The 17093-nt window shown below is 34.3% G+C and overlaps 2 protein-coding genes across 5 annotated transcripts; both read right to left on the reverse strand.

Moving 5' to 3' along the window:
- Positions 1-2070: 2070 nt before the first annotated feature.
- On the reverse strand, positions 2071-11032 carry LOC107017794 (2-oxoglutarate dehydrogenase, mitochondrial-like). 3 transcript variants are annotated; one of them, XM_015218058.2, is made up of 10 exons: positions 10882-11032; positions 9523-9694; positions 7307-8960; positions 6865-7091; positions 6446-6778; positions 4239-4485; positions 3529-3657; positions 3233-3448; positions 2824-2947; positions 2071-2724 (listed from the first exon to the last, which is right to left on the reverse strand). In XM_015218058.2, the coding sequence occupies exons 3-10, from the start codon at positions 8852-8854 to the stop codon at positions 2486-2488; spliced, it is 3063 nt and encodes a 1020-aa protein (XP_015073544.1). In that variant the 5' UTR covers positions 8855-8960; positions 9523-9694; positions 10882-11032; the 3' UTR covers positions 2071-2485. The 3 variants fall into 3 exon arrangements, with proteins under 3 accessions (XP_015073544.1, XP_015073545.1, XP_015073546.1); XM_015218059.2 differs by lacking the exon at positions 9523-9694 and having other exon boundaries at positions 10882-11031; XM_015218060.2 differs by lacking the exons at positions 9523-9694; positions 10882-11032 and adding an exon at positions 10803-10880.
- A 1010-nt stretch (positions 11033-12042) lies between these two features.
- LOC107018114 (ras-related protein RABE1c-like) lies at positions 12043-16965 on the reverse strand. Of its 2 annotated transcripts, none has more exons than XM_015218498.2 (9): positions 16798-16965; positions 16582-16712; positions 14461-14533; positions 13925-14025; positions 13335-13400; positions 12940-13037; positions 12743-12805; positions 12560-12652; positions 12043-12459 (listed from the first exon to the last, which is right to left on the reverse strand). In XM_015218498.2, the coding sequence occupies exons 2-9, from the start codon at positions 16652-16654 to the stop codon at positions 12376-12378; spliced, it is 651 nt and encodes a 216-aa protein (XP_015073984.1). In that variant the 5' UTR covers positions 16655-16712; positions 16798-16965; the 3' UTR covers positions 12043-12375. The 2 variants fall into 2 exon arrangements, with proteins under 2 accessions (XP_015073984.1, XP_015073985.1); XM_015218499.2 differs by having other exon boundaries at positions 16582-16706; positions 16798-16956.
- Positions 16966-17093: the final 128 nt, after the last annotated feature.

Genomic DNA, 17093 nt, shown 5'->3' on the forward strand with positions numbered 1-17093 from the left:
ATTTGTTCCCCCCATAGGTTTTACATGTATGGTGTGACTAAGTTATTGCCTTCTTAACTTAAAAAGTTGTATGCAATAATGGTATAAATATATTACACGATTGATGCAAATTAATGTCGATAACTGAATTGGTATGACATATGATATTGTATAAGAGAGTTTAGAAATCGATTTCTTACGTCAAAACTAGTAATTGCAAAATTTTCAAAAAGTTACCCTAATAATTCAAGAGGATATATACTTTAAGGAAAAATTACATAAATGACAAACATTTATAGTATATTACGTACTATCGCTACAGTTTCAGATAATTATGATTCGCGGTTACTGTTTCTTAAAATTTGTTATTCGGTTCCTAATTGATAAATTCATAAGTTGTATAATTCGGCCCCTAATTGTCTAAATCAAGATTTTGTATATCTTACCCTAACTATTTGTAAACGATTTGTTGACACATTTTATTTTGTATAAGTTATGAAAAAATCATAATAAATTACCTTGTTTGTATATTGACAAAAAAATATATACAAATCGAGTTCTGAAAAATTTCTATGGCAAGTGAAATATACAAATAGGAGTTTTTGAAAAACTTGTAATGTATAAATACAGAATTTATATAGACTTACCTTATTTGTATATTGACAAAAGAAATATACAAACAGAAATCAATATCTAACAAAGTTATAGCTATTAAACGTAATTAAGCAAATTGTATCTATCAAACGAAATTATCTCGAACATTCCTCACCTAACTAAAGTTTAATAAATTAATAATTCTTTTAAAAAAGACAAAACAAATAAAATAACATGTTTCGGATAAGTTTCATATTCCTCTAACTCTTTAGCTTTGTTGAACACTTGTATGATATTCGTGACCTATTATATGATCGCACAATGTAAATATATCATTATATTGTGGGAGATATCATATAGAATATTAAATCAAATTATGAATATCATAAATTATAAGTCTATTTTATTGTATTGTTATTCATATTTCAAAAATCAGTAAAAAGGAAATTAACAGAAGTAAAGGGTACGGGAAATATTATTCTAAAAGTATTTGTGTATAATCTAAATGAATGTTACGTGACGTAAAAATAGAGTATGGGGTGGTGGGGATGGGGGCTACAAGAATGGAATAAAGACGTATTTTGGAAACCCCACAATCGAACACACTTAAGTTATCACATTTTTTCCACCATGTTGTAATTGGAAAAAATTACTTAATTTTCAAAGGCGAAGATAGGTGGGAGTTCATGAATTTGAATGAAATTATTAACTTTTTCGTAAATGTTATATTTATATTAAAAAAATTAAATAAATATATGTATATTAACATGTGAACCCTAAACAAAAATTGAGTTAAAAACCCCAAACTGCTAATCTTGATTCCGCATCAGCTAATTTCTATTTTCAAAGTACCCTTTTACACTACTACTGTTGCGCATCATATGCTTCAACTGACAAAAAGGAAAAGAGAATAAAATCATCATCTTTTATTCGTAATGACAAACATTAGATTATACAAGCTTCGGAGATACTAACACTTTGTTTGGATCATTGTTATCAATTGTTTCATAATGTATTATATTATATTGTACTCTATTGTACTGTATTGTATAGTAGATACAATGTTTGGCTAAATTGTATTGTTTATTGTTGTTTAGTAACATTTTAATTGTTTGATTTGATTGTATCGTACTGTATTGTAATTTATAAATTTACTTAAATATTCTTAATTATTCTAGGGTAGCAGATTTGACAAGGTTTAAATAATTAAGGTAAAGGGTAAAATAGTATTTTGAAATATTGTGTAAAAATATAATTGAAAAAAAGAAATTAAGTAATAATAGGAACACACCAAATTGGTTGTTCCATAAAATAGGGATTTCCATTATTACGAAACCACAAAATTTAACAATACAGTACAATACACTTTAAGTAACAATCAAAACAAATATTATAGGTATAGTAACGATACAATAAAATACAATGGATAACAATGATCCAAACATAGTGTAACAAGCAATTGAAAAAAGATGTACAAATTAAAGAACAAGTATAGCATTCATTCTTTTCTTTTTTTCTTTAAAATTGGTCAATGATAAACTGGAGTGAAACACAACATACCCCGTGTGATTCCATAAGTGAAGTCTGAAGTAAAACATAACAACGACAAAAACATATCCCGTATGATTTCACAAATTAGGGGTCTAGTGAGGGTAGGTTGTATGCAAACTTTCCGAAACCACCAATCATGAACTTCATTCTCTTGGAAGAATAAAAAAGGAAGGAACAGAGACTTGTTTCTGACATTTTATTTGTACAATTCTAAGTTAAAAAAAGGAGGACAAATAATATTTTTCCCTGTTCCCCAAAGAATGAAAACTTCCACCCTTAAAATACTGTGTGTGGAGTTGAAAGATTTATTTCAGCATCAATCTAGGTACTTTGTGCAAAGAAATACACCAGAGGCTCAGCTTCAGACTGGAGAACTAATTGGATCCTGTTGCAAGGCTTTCTGGACAAGCTCGGTCTGTTCTTTCACGTGAACTTGGTAGAAACCAGTAGCTGTGGCTGCAGAAGGAGCACGGCCTACATATTTTATGTCGTCTACGTTACCTCTGTTTAGTGCTTTCATCGCAGTAGAAAGACGTGGTGCAATGTAATGGTATGCACCCATGTTCATTGGCTCTTCTTGGCACCAAACAATCTCTGCATCTGGTAACATGACAATTAAATGATGTCAAATACACCAAGTATTACAGATTACATTACACTAGCAATCTGAACAATTTAAGACTATTTCAGAGAACATACTTGGGTAGCGCTTCAATTCACGTTGAACAAGGTCATATGGGAAAGGACAAAGTTGTTCCACCCGACAGATTGCAACGTCTTTCCCTTCAACTTTCTTTCTCTCCTCATCAAGCTCATAGTAGACCTGGGAGAAGTTATGAAAGTATACTTCAATGCTAGCAACTTGTGAGCACAAATGAACAATGAACAAACAAAAACACATCAGTCCCTACTCCTTTCAGGGACATCCATTAAAAGTCTTTTATTTATAAAAAATGAGTGAAACAAGTCAACAACTAAATTTTTTTATCCATCTAACTTCTGTCATGTAATCTTCTATACATGCTAAACAAATCAACTATATGTGTCTGACATGAACATCGACAAACTTAAAGAGGAAATACAAGTATACGACAAACTAATTACCCACCTTTCCGGAGCAAAGGACCAGGCGTCGGATATCCTCTTCAAGATCTGAGTGGTCATTCTGATCTTTTATTAAGCGCTTAAACCTGGTACCTTGTTTGTCAAAACCAGGGTGGCCTTGGACATCATCAAACTCAGATAGGTTTGACTTGCAGTCCTTGTGACGAAGCAAGTTCTTTGGGGACATTACAATGAGAGGTTTACGGAAGTCTCTATGAATCTGAGAAGGTGACAATAATTCATGAGAAAAACAAATGTGTATGAGCTCAAAAAAATTAAAAAAACTTGCAATCGACATACCTGACGCCGGAGAACATGGAAATAATTTGCAGGAGTTGTCACATTCACCACCTGCAAGTTACATTCCTGAATCTGTTTCCTTAATGTAGGTTCCATGTCCGGAATGACATAGGGGTTATCATCACTCATCTGCAATGAAAAATCATTGCGTAACATTAAGCAATGGACAGAAGTAACAATATATTTTAGAACTATCAAAGAAACACATGCTCATTAATGATGATCTTTCCTGCTTTTGGAGAAGAAGATATATAGAACCCAAACATCATTTTCCAACATGTGGCTAATTGAAATTGTATCATAGGGTTAAATAACATAGTAACATGTAGCTAATCACTAGCAAAAGACAGATAAAGATCTCGTAACCAAACAGTGTAAGATGCAACAATTCCATTAAGAAGGTTAGACCGAAACAGAATGCTCTTCAAAACTGTCTAGGATTAAAGGATACAAAATGCATCAAATTTTGTGTAGTATATGTACTTGGACCTTATTACTATCTAGTATGCATCACGGAATGATTGCTTTCATTATATTCACATGCCCTAGACCTGTTGCATTTTGATCTTTTTTCTTTCTCAGAGAATGTTAGCATGTCAAATCATATACATTTCATGTGACTGGGCTAATGCTCCTTAACCAAATAGGAAGGAGGAAGTCTTTAAATAAGAAGTGATTCCCTTAATGGAAATGGTAATTAGCTATAGTACCTGGAGGAAACGTTCCAAACGTGCACTGGAATGCTCAGGGCCCTGGCCATCATAACCATGCGGTAGAAGCACAACTAACCCACTCTGGCGCAACCACTTGGCCTCTCCACTGCTCAAGAACTGGTCAAATATTACTTGAGCCCCGTTGGCGAAATCACCAAATTGGGCTTCCCAAAGAACCAAAGAATTTGGATTTTCCATGGAATAACCCAGTTCAAATCCAAGAACTCCAAACTCTGAAAGAGAACTGCACAGAAGTACAAGGTCAATACATAAGAGTCATATTACAGCCCTTATATCAGGCAATTTGAGACAACCATAAAATGTATAAAAAACAACAACTACGCCTCAGTCCTAAACAAATTGGGGTCGGCATTCAAAATGTATAATTGAATGATTTAAGAATAATCTAAATATCCTAACATGTCAGTCCTTATTTATTTTTGGTGGTTGTACAAGAAAAAAAGCTTACGGAATTTCCAGTATAAACAGAATTCTGCTAATGAGAAACTTTGTAGGATTTGTTTAGTTTTTCGGTCAATTCTATTTTTAGTTCTGTTAGTCTACTGATCACTATGTTCTTAGATCTCTGCATTCCCTTGTTCTACTTTTGAATGTTATATGCTTACATGCTTCATTTTCAAAATATCGATTGAAATTACTTTATAATTTATGTGCTGGCCTTTTTTAGATACCAATGTATATTATATACACATACGTTCAACTCAGATCTTGCCAAAAGCCAAGAAAGGTATAATTGAACTACTAATATGCTAGACCCCAAAGATTCAGTGCTCTATCGGTTATATCCTATTAAGGTCTTGTGCTGAAATGACTGCAGATATCTTTTTTTTGGAGAAGGTAATGAATGCAACTATCTTAAGGAAGATCAATCTTAAATACATCCTTAAATTATTGACACTAATGGCTGCAATAATGGAATAAATTCATAGGCACTTCGCATTAGTTAGTAGTTACTCAAATCTTAGATAACAAATAGTTCAAGCGTGCAATATGAAGAAAATAAATGAATTGATTATTGAGAGTATGTCATTAAATGGACGACTGTTGGTTAACAGTACCGGATGATGTGAACCCATCAGCCAGGGATTATTATTTCAGTCCTAGGAGGAGTGACGACCATCTCAAGAACCAAATAGACTAAACTGATGGAAGTCCTATAAGTCACTACAACAATGGGAAGGGAAGCCTTTTCTATTAGAAAGAGGGAGCAAAAGCTGGGTTTGTTTCCTTCTCTCTGATTTTATGTGGTCTTTATAAATAAGACTGGTAGAGAAGTTGTCCCAAGGAAACCTCAAGAAAAAAGACCCTGGCTGAAAATATAATCAGTTAAAGGATTCTACAGAAGCTACTAATTGACTTTATCATGGGAAAACAATTAAAGGTGGAAATAAAGCATGCAAACATTGAGTGAGAAAGTTAAGTAATAAAATCAGTGGAAGGAATCCAGAAGACTGCTATGACATTGCTTTACTTTTCTATAAATGAATTTTCTACACTTCTCTGATAAATGAATTTTCTACTTTTCTATAAATGAATTTTCTACTTTTCTATAAATGAATTTTCTTAGCTTTAAGGCGCAACAGGTGTTGGTGCATTTTTGCACTTTTCACCTTCAATGCACTGGAGCTCAGAAGGTAAAGACATATATCGTTAGGTCATTTCCAAAAGGTTAAGTACTTCGCTACAAATGCGCTAGTTGGAACATTCTGAACACTTACAATTGTTCAGCATGTTCATCAAGTTCTTAGGCAGATAAAAAATTTGCAATGACATTTGGTGTCATCAAATTTACTCTAATGATACCGTCTCTATCATTGATGTCTTAAGACTCATTATAGGGATAGGTCGGTATTATTAGAGTTCCTTATGTAAATACGGATTTCAATACAACCTATGTACTGTTCTACAGAAATAGAAACAATTACCATTTTTTTAAAAAATTAAAAAAAAATTGTAATGACATCAAAGATCAGTTGCAGTATAGTCTCATAAGCATCCAAAAGCACTTCTCTTTTCGCAACAGACAAAGTGAGGCAATCTACCCGCCACAACTAGATACAATCACCAGGATCAAAAAGAAACTAAAATTCAACTTCATACACAAATATCCAGATGGAAATTGACATAAACGATGATAAAACACTGCAAGCACTGATATGAATCAAACAACCATCAGAATATACCTGTTACTCACGGTGAACATCTCTTCATTTTGGTTCATCATAACATGATCAAGAGGACAGTACTTTGCCCCTGTCTCCTGATCATGAATAACAGAATGTCTGTGACTGAAAGTACCTCTCTCAACATCCTGACCACTCAACCTAACATGATTTCCTTCCACAAGCAATGTTGCAAAAGCAAGAGCTTCTCCCACTGCCCAGTCAACGCCCTCCCCTGTCTCAATCATTTTCTTACGGTCATCAAAAATCCTTTTTACTGCTCTGTGAGGCTTAAAATCGTCTGGAAGGGAGGTAATTGCTTTCCCGACATCCTTCAAGATCTCAGGTTTGACACTGCAAACCAGTGTTTTTAATTTGAGTCTCATAATTCAAGGTTCAAATTACACTAGTTACAGAAAGATGAAAAGTAATAGCCATACCCAGTGTTTCGAACACGTGAAAGCTGTGCAGGTGACTTAAATCCAGACCAAAAGGCTGAAAGCCAATCTCTTTTTTGAGGGACATAGTCTTTACTAGCAACAAACTCCTCATTAAGGATTGTATTGATCTTGTTATGTATTTTTTCCACATCATCTTTTGTCACTTGACCATGTTGTAGGAGTTTGTTTTGATAGATCTCCAATGAAGAAGGATGATTTCTGATGACCTGTAACAACAATTGAGAACAAAATATTATGCTATGACTGCAGTCAAAAGGAACAGAAGAAGCCCAGTCGGATCGCAGAGAAGGTAAACATATTTATACTGTTCAATTGCATCAGTTATAACTTAAAACTGGAAGGTAAATGAGTAACTTCAGCCGAAAAATCGGAAAAGAATATAACTCTGCATAAAGCACAAGGAACGTCAAGATAAACTAACCTGATACATCTTGGGCTGGGTGAAGGATGGTTCATCAATCTCATTGTGACCAAATCGACGATAACAGACAATATCAACCACAACATCTGAGTGGAATGTCTGTCGCCATTCTGCAGCAAGTTCACAGGCATAAACAACGCCCTCGACATCATCGCCATTGACATGGAAAATTGGAGCACTCAAAGCCTTGGCAACATCAGTGCAGTATTGAGAAGATCTTCCAGCCTTTGGATCAGTCGTAAAGGCGACTTGATTATTCACTACAATGTGAATTGTTCCACCAGTTGTGTAATTTGGAAGAGCACTTAAATGCAATGTCTCATAAACAACACCTTGTCCAGCAAAGCTACCATCACCATGGAGCAAAATACCCATATTCTTTGTTCTATCCACATCATTAGAATAATATTGCTTTGCTCTAGTTTTTCCAATAACAACTGGGTCCACAGCTTCCAAGTGACTTGGATTTGCAACTAATGATAGATGAATTCTCTTACCACCCCTAGTAGGGCGATCATAAGAAGTTCCCAAGTGATACTTGACATCACCAGTTCCCACATAACCAGCTCCATCCGCAGGTTTTGTACCACCGGTGAACTCACTAAAAATTTGCCTTAGTGGCTTTCGAACAACATTACCTAAAACATTTAATCTACCTCTATGTGGCATCCCAATTACTATGCTCTCAACTCCCAGATCTGCTGACCTGTCGAACATCTCCTTCATGCCAGGAATCAAAGTCTCACAACCTTCAAGCCCAAATCTCTTGGCTGCCACCCACTTGGTGGCTAAGAAGTTCTCAAACTGAGTACTCCACATCAACCGGTCAAGAATAACTTCACGTCGTTCGCGGTTGTACTCCCTGGGTGTAGGAGTTTCAATTCGTTCTCTCAACCAATTACATTTATCACGATCAGAAATGTGCATGTACTCAAAACCAATGCTGCCACAATAAGCCTGCTCAAGCCTTGTCAAAATCGCCCTCAAGGTTTGCACGGGGCGATTCTCAGACAAGAAACCAGCCATCCTCCAAACACCAAGGAAGAACTCCCGGTCCAGATCAGCTTCAGTGAACCCATATGATACTGGATCCAAAACATCGGGGATATCCCTCTCCTCCAAATCCAATGGGTCTAATTTGGCTTTTAAATGACCATTAACCTGATAAGCTCTAACAAGCAACAGAAGATTCATGCTTTCTTGAATTGTTTGGCCAGAAATCCCAGGTGATGTGGCAGCTAGGCCAGTAAAATTCCTGAAAAAGTTGTCCCAAGATTCATCTACACTACTTGGATCTTGCTCCCAAGCACGCTGAAGCTCTTCAAGGTAGACACTGCTAGTGCCATCTAAGAAGCTATCAGTCAACTTAGAAAGTGGTACAGGCCTCGGGACTGGTGCAGCTTGAGCTTTTGGCCTGAAAACTGTGGTATGAAAATATCTACTCTGTGATGGAATAATGCGAGTTCTTGGCACATAAGAACCACCCTGAGACACAGCCCTTCTAATGGCAAGCTTTGCCACACTAGACCCAGCTCTAAACCATGCCATTTCTGTAAATCAAGCCCTCAAATCGAATTTAAAAGTCTTCAAAAGTATCGATAAACCCTCAACGAATAAAACTTCAACACACAATCATTATACCTTGAGAAATAACCTAGTAAGAATAACAGGAAATAAAATAATCAATAATTCAAATGGAACAGCAGCAAAGAGACAGATACTAATCAACATTCAAAATCAATTACTAGAATGTAAGTAGCCTCCACAGTCTAGTTTGCAGTATTAGGATAAATGGGCCTGCATAGCCCAAAATTGTTATTGAGGATTCATATGCCAACGGCAACTAGTCTGGTATTGAGGTGTGGCTGATTGATAAAATAGTTCAGCTTTGGACATTTAGCGAATAAAATAAGCCAGAATAGAGAAAAACGATAACCAAGGATTCATACATCCAATCCAACTAGTTTGGGATTGAGGTTTCCTTGGTTGAATAATTTGAATAGTTTAGCTTTAAGGATCAGCATGAAATGTGCCCAAATGAAGCACAATAATTATACAGGATTTAGCACCCAAGGGTTTGGCTTAGAGTTGGATTGATAACCATAAGATACTCAGGTTCAAATCTTTAGAAGAAGCAAAAACACTAGGTGATTTCTTCGCAAGTGTCTAAGCTGCCTTTATAGGTAGAGCAGGTAATAATGGGAGGTAGCAGGTACCATGGAAGTAGTCAAGGTGCATGCAAGAACCGCGGCTATCAAAAAAGAAAATTTTGTAGAGGATTCAGACAGTCAATTGATAGTTTAGCTTTAGTAGAAAACAAATCCCTTCATCATTTAAAGTTTTAAGCACCACAGCTATTAAAGCAAATTTTGCGATCCAGCAGTCTTCCTGCACAAGCAATTCAAACACTGAAGGATCGAAAATCCTAATATCCAAAAACGACCAAATCTAACACGGAAAAGCAGATTTTGCAGCAAAATTTCAACATCATATAATTCAACTCGAATGGAGCTTACAAAAAATTGTAAGAAATTAAGAGTAGCATTGAGAACAATTAACTGAAAACAAAAATGCATGAGAATATAGTAAATATATGCAACATTAGATGCAGTAAGTTGAAGTTTTAAGCACTACTTCTATAAAAACAAAATTTTACCATCCAGCAGTCTTCCTGCAATTGCAATTTAAATGCTGAAGGATCAAAAATTCTATTCTCTACAAACAACCAAACCTAACTGGAAAAAAAAAGAACAGATTTTACAGTAAAGACAAAAACTAACTGGAAAAAGCAGATTTTAAGCAAAATTTTGAAATCACACTAAATTGTAAAAAATTACAAGCAGCATTGAAAATAATCACTGGAAAATGAAAATACATAAGAACATAGAAAATCATGTAGCATAAGAATGCGGTAAGATAAAGTTTTAAGCACCAGTCCTATAAAGCAGAAAAAATCATGATCCAGCAGTCCTCCTTCAAACGATACAGGATCTAAAACTCTAATCTCCCAAAGAAGACTAAAACTAACTAGAAAAACCAGATTCTACAGCATAATTTCCAAATCACAAAATTCAAATCGAACAGACATAATTATTTTTAAAAAAAAAAAAAACTTACGAGCAACAATAAACATGATCTAAAACTCTAATCTCCAAAACAAACTAACTGGAAAAAGCAAATTTTCCAGTAAAATTTCACAATCAAATAATTCAAATCGAACAGAGCTTACACTGAATCATAATTACAAATTTTAACAAAAAAAAAATTACCAGCAGCATTGAAAATGATCTAAAACTCTAATCTCCAAAAAAAAAAAATAGAAAAAAAAAAAACTACAGATAAATTCGAAATCAAATAATTCAAATCGAACAGACCTTACATTGAATCACATCATCGAAAATGATCTAAAACTCTAATATCCAAAAAAAAAAAGCTGAAAAAGCAGATTTAACAGTAAAAAATCACAATTAAAAAACTGAAATCGAACAAAACTTACACTGAATTGTAGCAAATTATGAGCAGCATTGAAATTAATGAACTGAAAGTGAAAATATAGAAGAAGATTCGAAAAATACCTTGAAGAGTTAACAAGTTTTACGGGTTGAGCGAAGCGAATATAATGACTTTCTAGAGAGTGGACGAAGCCACGTTCAAAGTTGAGCAATCAGCATTTAATATTTTAACAATACTTTTTCCATCTCTTCTCGAACCTCACCAGTCACCATTATTCCCTGCAAAATATAATTTTTGGACAGTTAAAAAGAAAAAATTATTATAATAATAATTATGAATAAAATATATTTTATATAATACAATAAAGATAATTCATTATTCAAAATTATTATTTTTAATAAACCTCTAACTCATTAAAAATATAAATACTCGATACGAATAATTTTTTACTTTTAAAGTTTTAATATATAAGTTAATAGGGAGGGATCGAAGACTTGTGTAATGTATTGGTTTTATTTATTATGGTTTGACTTTTATTTTTTAATATTATTATTATATTATAAATTTAATTTTGATTAGTCAAAAATAATTTAATTTTTTTTTATATAATATCCATCTTTTTCAAAATAAACTGCCCCATGTAAATGGTCTTTTCCTGTGCGTGTTAAGCCACAGGTGTGATCTGGAAACCAATACTTGTCAAAGGCACAGCACATTTTATTTCTTTATTTATTTTTATTATTAGTAATTTTTTAGAAAAAAATAGATCACTTTCAATTTTATTTTATTTTTTCCTATTTTATTTACTTGCTTTTGATTTTTATTTTTCTATTCGATATTTTGTGCTACTTTTAGGGATCGATTAATTTAAGTTATATTGTACAAGATCTATTAACGTAAAAAATGTTCTTTAGTTGAATCTAAAACTAAAAGTGGAACACTAAATTTAGCCCTTTTAAAATGACATAAAATGGCTTATATATATGATTTCCCCACTATAAAATTGAGTAAAAAATGTAAATTCCTGTATTGTAAATTAATAGAAATTATGTTCGTCTTTTTTTTCAGTTTTTGGACAGCAACGTTTTAGTCTCAATTTATTATGAATCGACAAGTTAGTGTAAAGTCACAAGCTAATGTGGGCTACCATCATCACGCGCTAAATGCGATGATAATATGAGTTGAGCTTAAATAAAATATGAGTAAGCTATTCACATTGACAAAACAACTTATTCGGGACTGAAGCGTAGCTATTATTAGTCTAAGATTTAATTGAGAGTCTGTTGAGGAAGAAAAAAAAATTAGGCTATTAAGCGTAGCTATTATATTTTTCTCACACCTTCTACATCAAAGCAAAAGCTAATAGTTTCATGATTAAAACAAGAAAAGGAGACGAAATCCTAAGAGGACATAGATAACAAAGAACAATAACCAAACAAAGGCTATTAAGCTGTATATGACAAATAGATTCCAAATATAAAGTAGAAAAGGCCTTTGACACACCAAACTTGCCATCCAATGGCAGATAAATGGTAATGAAGTTCACAAGGATCAGTTTTTCATCCCCACCAATTTGTACATCCAAGTGCAATCAAGAAAACAGTAGCCAACTCGGCTTACGAACCACAGCAAGATGACTTCTGGGCACCTTGACCGGCAGTTCCTGCCTGATCGGATTGGTTGATCCTGATTGACTGAGGCTGCACGAAAAGAGAGGACATATTCATATACGAGATGTCCTAATAACTCGAGTTCATTGAAAGAAAAGAATAATGGAAGGCGGAGGAACTATCTGCGTACCTCAGTCTTGGAATCAGATTCTGAAAGCCTTTGCTTGATATCCTTACCAATTGAAAAGAAAACTTCTTCCACATTCAGGTTTGTCTTTGCACTCTGCAGTAGATATTGTCATTTATCAGTGACCCGAACTTTACTACATCCGAAAACACTTTCAATTTCTACATCAGAAAGAATTGGACTTACTGTTTCAAAGAACTTAATGCCATATTCATCAGCAAGAGCTTGACCTTTGGAAGTTGGCACAGCCTAGATAGGAAAAAGGAATAATAATATCAATAACATCTAATGGAAACTCTTGTGAATCAGAAAAGAAGTAATTGATCAAAGAAGTTAGGACAAGAAATTCCAATGGTAACAATTTTCATAAATATAATAATTACCCTTTTGCTTTCATCCATATCAGCCTTGTTCCCGACCAAAATCTTGTTGACATTATCAGAAGCATGCTGCTCTATGTTGCGAATCCAGTTCCTGATGTCTGAATGATTCAGTTAAACATTAAACAATTAAGTTAAATCTGCTCTCGCAAATGCTGAATCTGGTTATCAAACAGCAATTTTTAAAAGGTGGTCATGCAACTGCAACTTGAGACCATAAAACCAGCTTAAGCTCAAAATTGGAACAAAATTATCACATCTCTCAGCAAAAGAGAACCCAAAAATCACACTGAACAATAGAACGTCTACATATATAAGCAGGTAGCAAAAAAATGAATTGAGAAAAAAATCGAAGTTACAAAAGAAGAGCATTGACGCAAGCTAGTGAGAGCATTTACTATTGAAAGAAGACTCGTCCGTGACATCATACACCAGCAGAATCCCCATTGCTCCTCGGTAATACGCTGTAAACAACCAAATTCAAACTTGACTGAGAGAGACAAATTGAAAATGAAAGAAAATTTCACATTTGAAGAGACCTTTTAATTCAATCCCCTAGCAATTTTATTCCAAAGACTTCATAAGTGCTGAGAGTAGCTTGCACAGGGGCAGGCCTATGTAGCCCAAGGGCGTCAATTAAATCCCCATCGTCGAGAAACTTCCCAATTATGTGGTAAAGTACATTTTGAAAAATTAAAGTATGTGCATATACAAGTTATCCAATACCCCTGATAAAAGGAATCATTAACCATTGACAAGCTTCAAATCAATATGGCCACTACATATAGCCGCTCCAAACTCTATTTATTTAGGACACAAGTTACCCAAAAAAAAGTCTCTGTCTCGTTTAACCGTTGCAAGGAGCTAACATCCTAGGACATCTGCAGATCCAGAACTAGTAATCTTTATTTCTTTTCACCCTTGCAAAAAGCTAGGACTGGAAACATTTCCAATCCAACAACACTCGACTCACTGGGTTTGGATATACCTGTTGTGATAGTGCGGAAACGCTCTTGACCAGCTGTATCCCAAATTTGTAACTTAATCCGCTTGCCATCAAGTTCAATTGTTCTTATCTTAAAATCAATTCTGTAAAAGCAGAGCAATCCGGTAAATATGAAGGAGGAGGAAAAGTAAAAGCCAGGAAAAAGATTGAGAGGAGGCAATAATCAGTGCAATGAGGTATAAATTCACTATATTTTTCAAGAATGACGATCCCAAACTAGACAGTTTATATAGGTCCTGCACAAGAGAGCACATTTTTTCTACTCTTTTTTTCCAGCACAATATTTTCCTGCTACATTTCAAAGATCATTGGCGTATAACTTTTTCACAGTTTCTTGAAAACTTCTTCAATTATCAGAGTAACACCTCAAATTTCTGCATCATTTGACTAAAACGATAGTCTTGCCAAAGGAAAAAAAACTAACTGTATTGCAGTAATTCGAAAAGATGTACTTCGGTGTCTGAAACACAATCTAAGTAGTAGCTCCAGAGGAGAGAGAGACAGTCAAGGATACAAACCCAATAGTTGTGATGAAACTTGTTGTGAAGGAACCATCTGAGAATCTCAGAAGTAAACAACTCTTTCCCACACCTATAAATATAACCATCATTAAGTGTAAGGAACTGATAATAGATATTATACATGGAAAATATCCTCTATTCTTTGGTAATAAATAAATAAGCAGCCTACTTAGAGTCTAGAAATATAGTGAAACTGTCGCATCTTCCTACCATTTCAACAATGAGTCTCTTGTGCTTAGAATGAGAGTTGATCATATTTATAGCCAATTTCCTTCTATCATATGGACAAAATAACCATCCTCGCTCCTCTCATTAAAATACTTCAGGCTTTCAACTGTATTACTACTAAAATCAGTTTTTTTTTAAAAAGGTTGTGGCCTTGACCTTCGTATTCAAATTTTGCATCTTAACTAGAAATCCTTTCTAGAAGCCTGTTCATGGAAGATCTTGCCTAACAATGATAAGTACCTAAAGTTCAACCTGTAACTAATGGTACTCTAGTCACTATCTGAATATAGTAACAACATATCGAAATTGTCCTTTAATTAATTTCAAAACTATTTGAAGTAGAAACGTTTATGTTTCAGCAACTCTCTAAAAGTTCAACCTTTCGTTTGTGTGTTCTAGATTCAGTTAAAGATGAGGGGAATAAACAGGAAGAGGTTGTGCCGTTGTGGTAACTGACCAAGTCCGGCCTAGGATGAATCCTATTAGTACCTTCTTATCTCTTAGGTTGTTCATATATGAGGGCTGGAGAGAAAAGGGCGTTGTATGCAGTATGCACTTAGTTGATTCAATGAACAAATCAAGCATTTTGGTCGAAGCTGGTCAAGCTTACCAAACACGGATGTGAGACATCCATTTATCATATTATCAAAGTGATCCATGAAGTATGGTGAAAGAACAAATGTCCAAAGATACTGAGGTGGGGAGTATAAATTTATGGATGTAATATCTCTATAAATCTGAGTGATTCTCATATCCGCGTCAATTTTTTTCCCAGAAAAGGAGAAAGGTAAAGAAGCTGGTGGTCAACTCAGAATTAGATGCAGCACCCTTGTTGTTTCACTAAGCCTTCTAAAATTGAAGTATCTCCCATGTTCCTCCTACTCTAAATTTACAGAAATAAAAGTTGTCATCTTTGAGACACAGCTTTGAAATTTTAAATTAAAAAGTTAGAGAATACCAAAAAAAGCTTTTTGAACTGACTTTCACAGAACACCATCCAAATCCATATTCAAATTTCCTAGAGAACACAACAAAATTAATCATAGAAAGAAAAAAAAGTAAGCTAAGAATGATGAACTCTCTGGACATTTGAGGTTAAGAGGCTTCACAAGGAAACTGGAGACTTATGAACTCAGATTGCTGAAAATGCATTTGTCAGTGCACCATCCCTCAATTGCAAGCAAAGACTAGAACTATTTAGCATGAGCTTAACTTAAAAAAGCAACTGAACATAGGATAACCATAAGACATATCAAATTGAACAGCACTTGATTAGAAAAAATGTTGAATTGGAGCATCACTATGGCACATAGTGCACTTTAGGAGCTCAAGACCATGAGAGAACACCTCACAACAAATGATAAAACTTACTCTCTCTGGTCCAATTTATATGACACTTTTCATGCTCTATAACATTTTAAAATATGTGACACAACTCCATTTTTTAATACAACTTTCAAGATTTCAAATTAGATTAAACAACTAAAAAATTTGAACTTATATATTATGTTTGTTCCATCAAATCAACCATAATTTTTATATTCTATTCCATTTTCATTAGTATACAAATCCAAGTCGATTAAACATATTCTTTTCTATTGTGACATGTCAAATAACATCTTAAACCATCACGGGTACTTTCTACCTTCCACCAACACAAGTACCGGGCAACTCCGTGCACCCAGGTTTGGACATAAGGGAAGAAATGTGCTGTACCACATTACCCGAAGCCCATCTTAACCAAATCTCACCAATTTCATGTAAAGATACAATTTTTTCCCCAATTGATAAGCTTTATTGTGTTATTCTTCTTTTCCGAAACCTTTTTTTCCTGAAAATGGATTCGATTAACTTGTGATAAGAAAAGGAACAAATCAAAATCAAACTAACCGCTATCGCCAATGAGGAGAAGCTTGATGAGATAATCGTAATCTGCTCGAGCCCTAGCTGGTGGAGCTGCCATCGTCTTATTCCGATAATATAAATTTGAATCAACAATCCAAAACCCTAGAAATCTGTTTCTGTAAACACACAAAATGCACATGAATCAGCCTTTAATTGTATAGAAAAAAGAATGAAATTCGTAAATTCAACAAAAAAACGCACCGAACGGAGAGAGAGACGGAGGTTATCGAGCAGGTCAGAAAGTCGCCGGCGACATTGGGCTGAAGGGGAAGAAAAATTGTGAGATGGTAGAAAAAATCTACCAAAGCCCAAGTGTATATTGGTGTGCGACTTTTGCTTTGTATTGGTATTTGTATTATTTGGGGAAGTGGACCATTTGTTCCTCCAAATCTGTTTTTTTATCATACAAATACTTTCTTTTTTTAAAAAAAATGGTATTACGACAAATCGTTAACTTTACCATTTATAGATGATATATATCTTGTCATGAAAGTGAT

The sequence above is a fragment of the Solanum pennellii genome, chromosome 4 (genome assembly GCF_001406875.1).
Source record: "Solanum pennellii chromosome 4, SPENNV200".
Taxonomy (NCBI): domain Eukaryota; kingdom Viridiplantae; phylum Streptophyta; class Magnoliopsida; order Solanales; family Solanaceae; genus Solanum; species Solanum pennellii.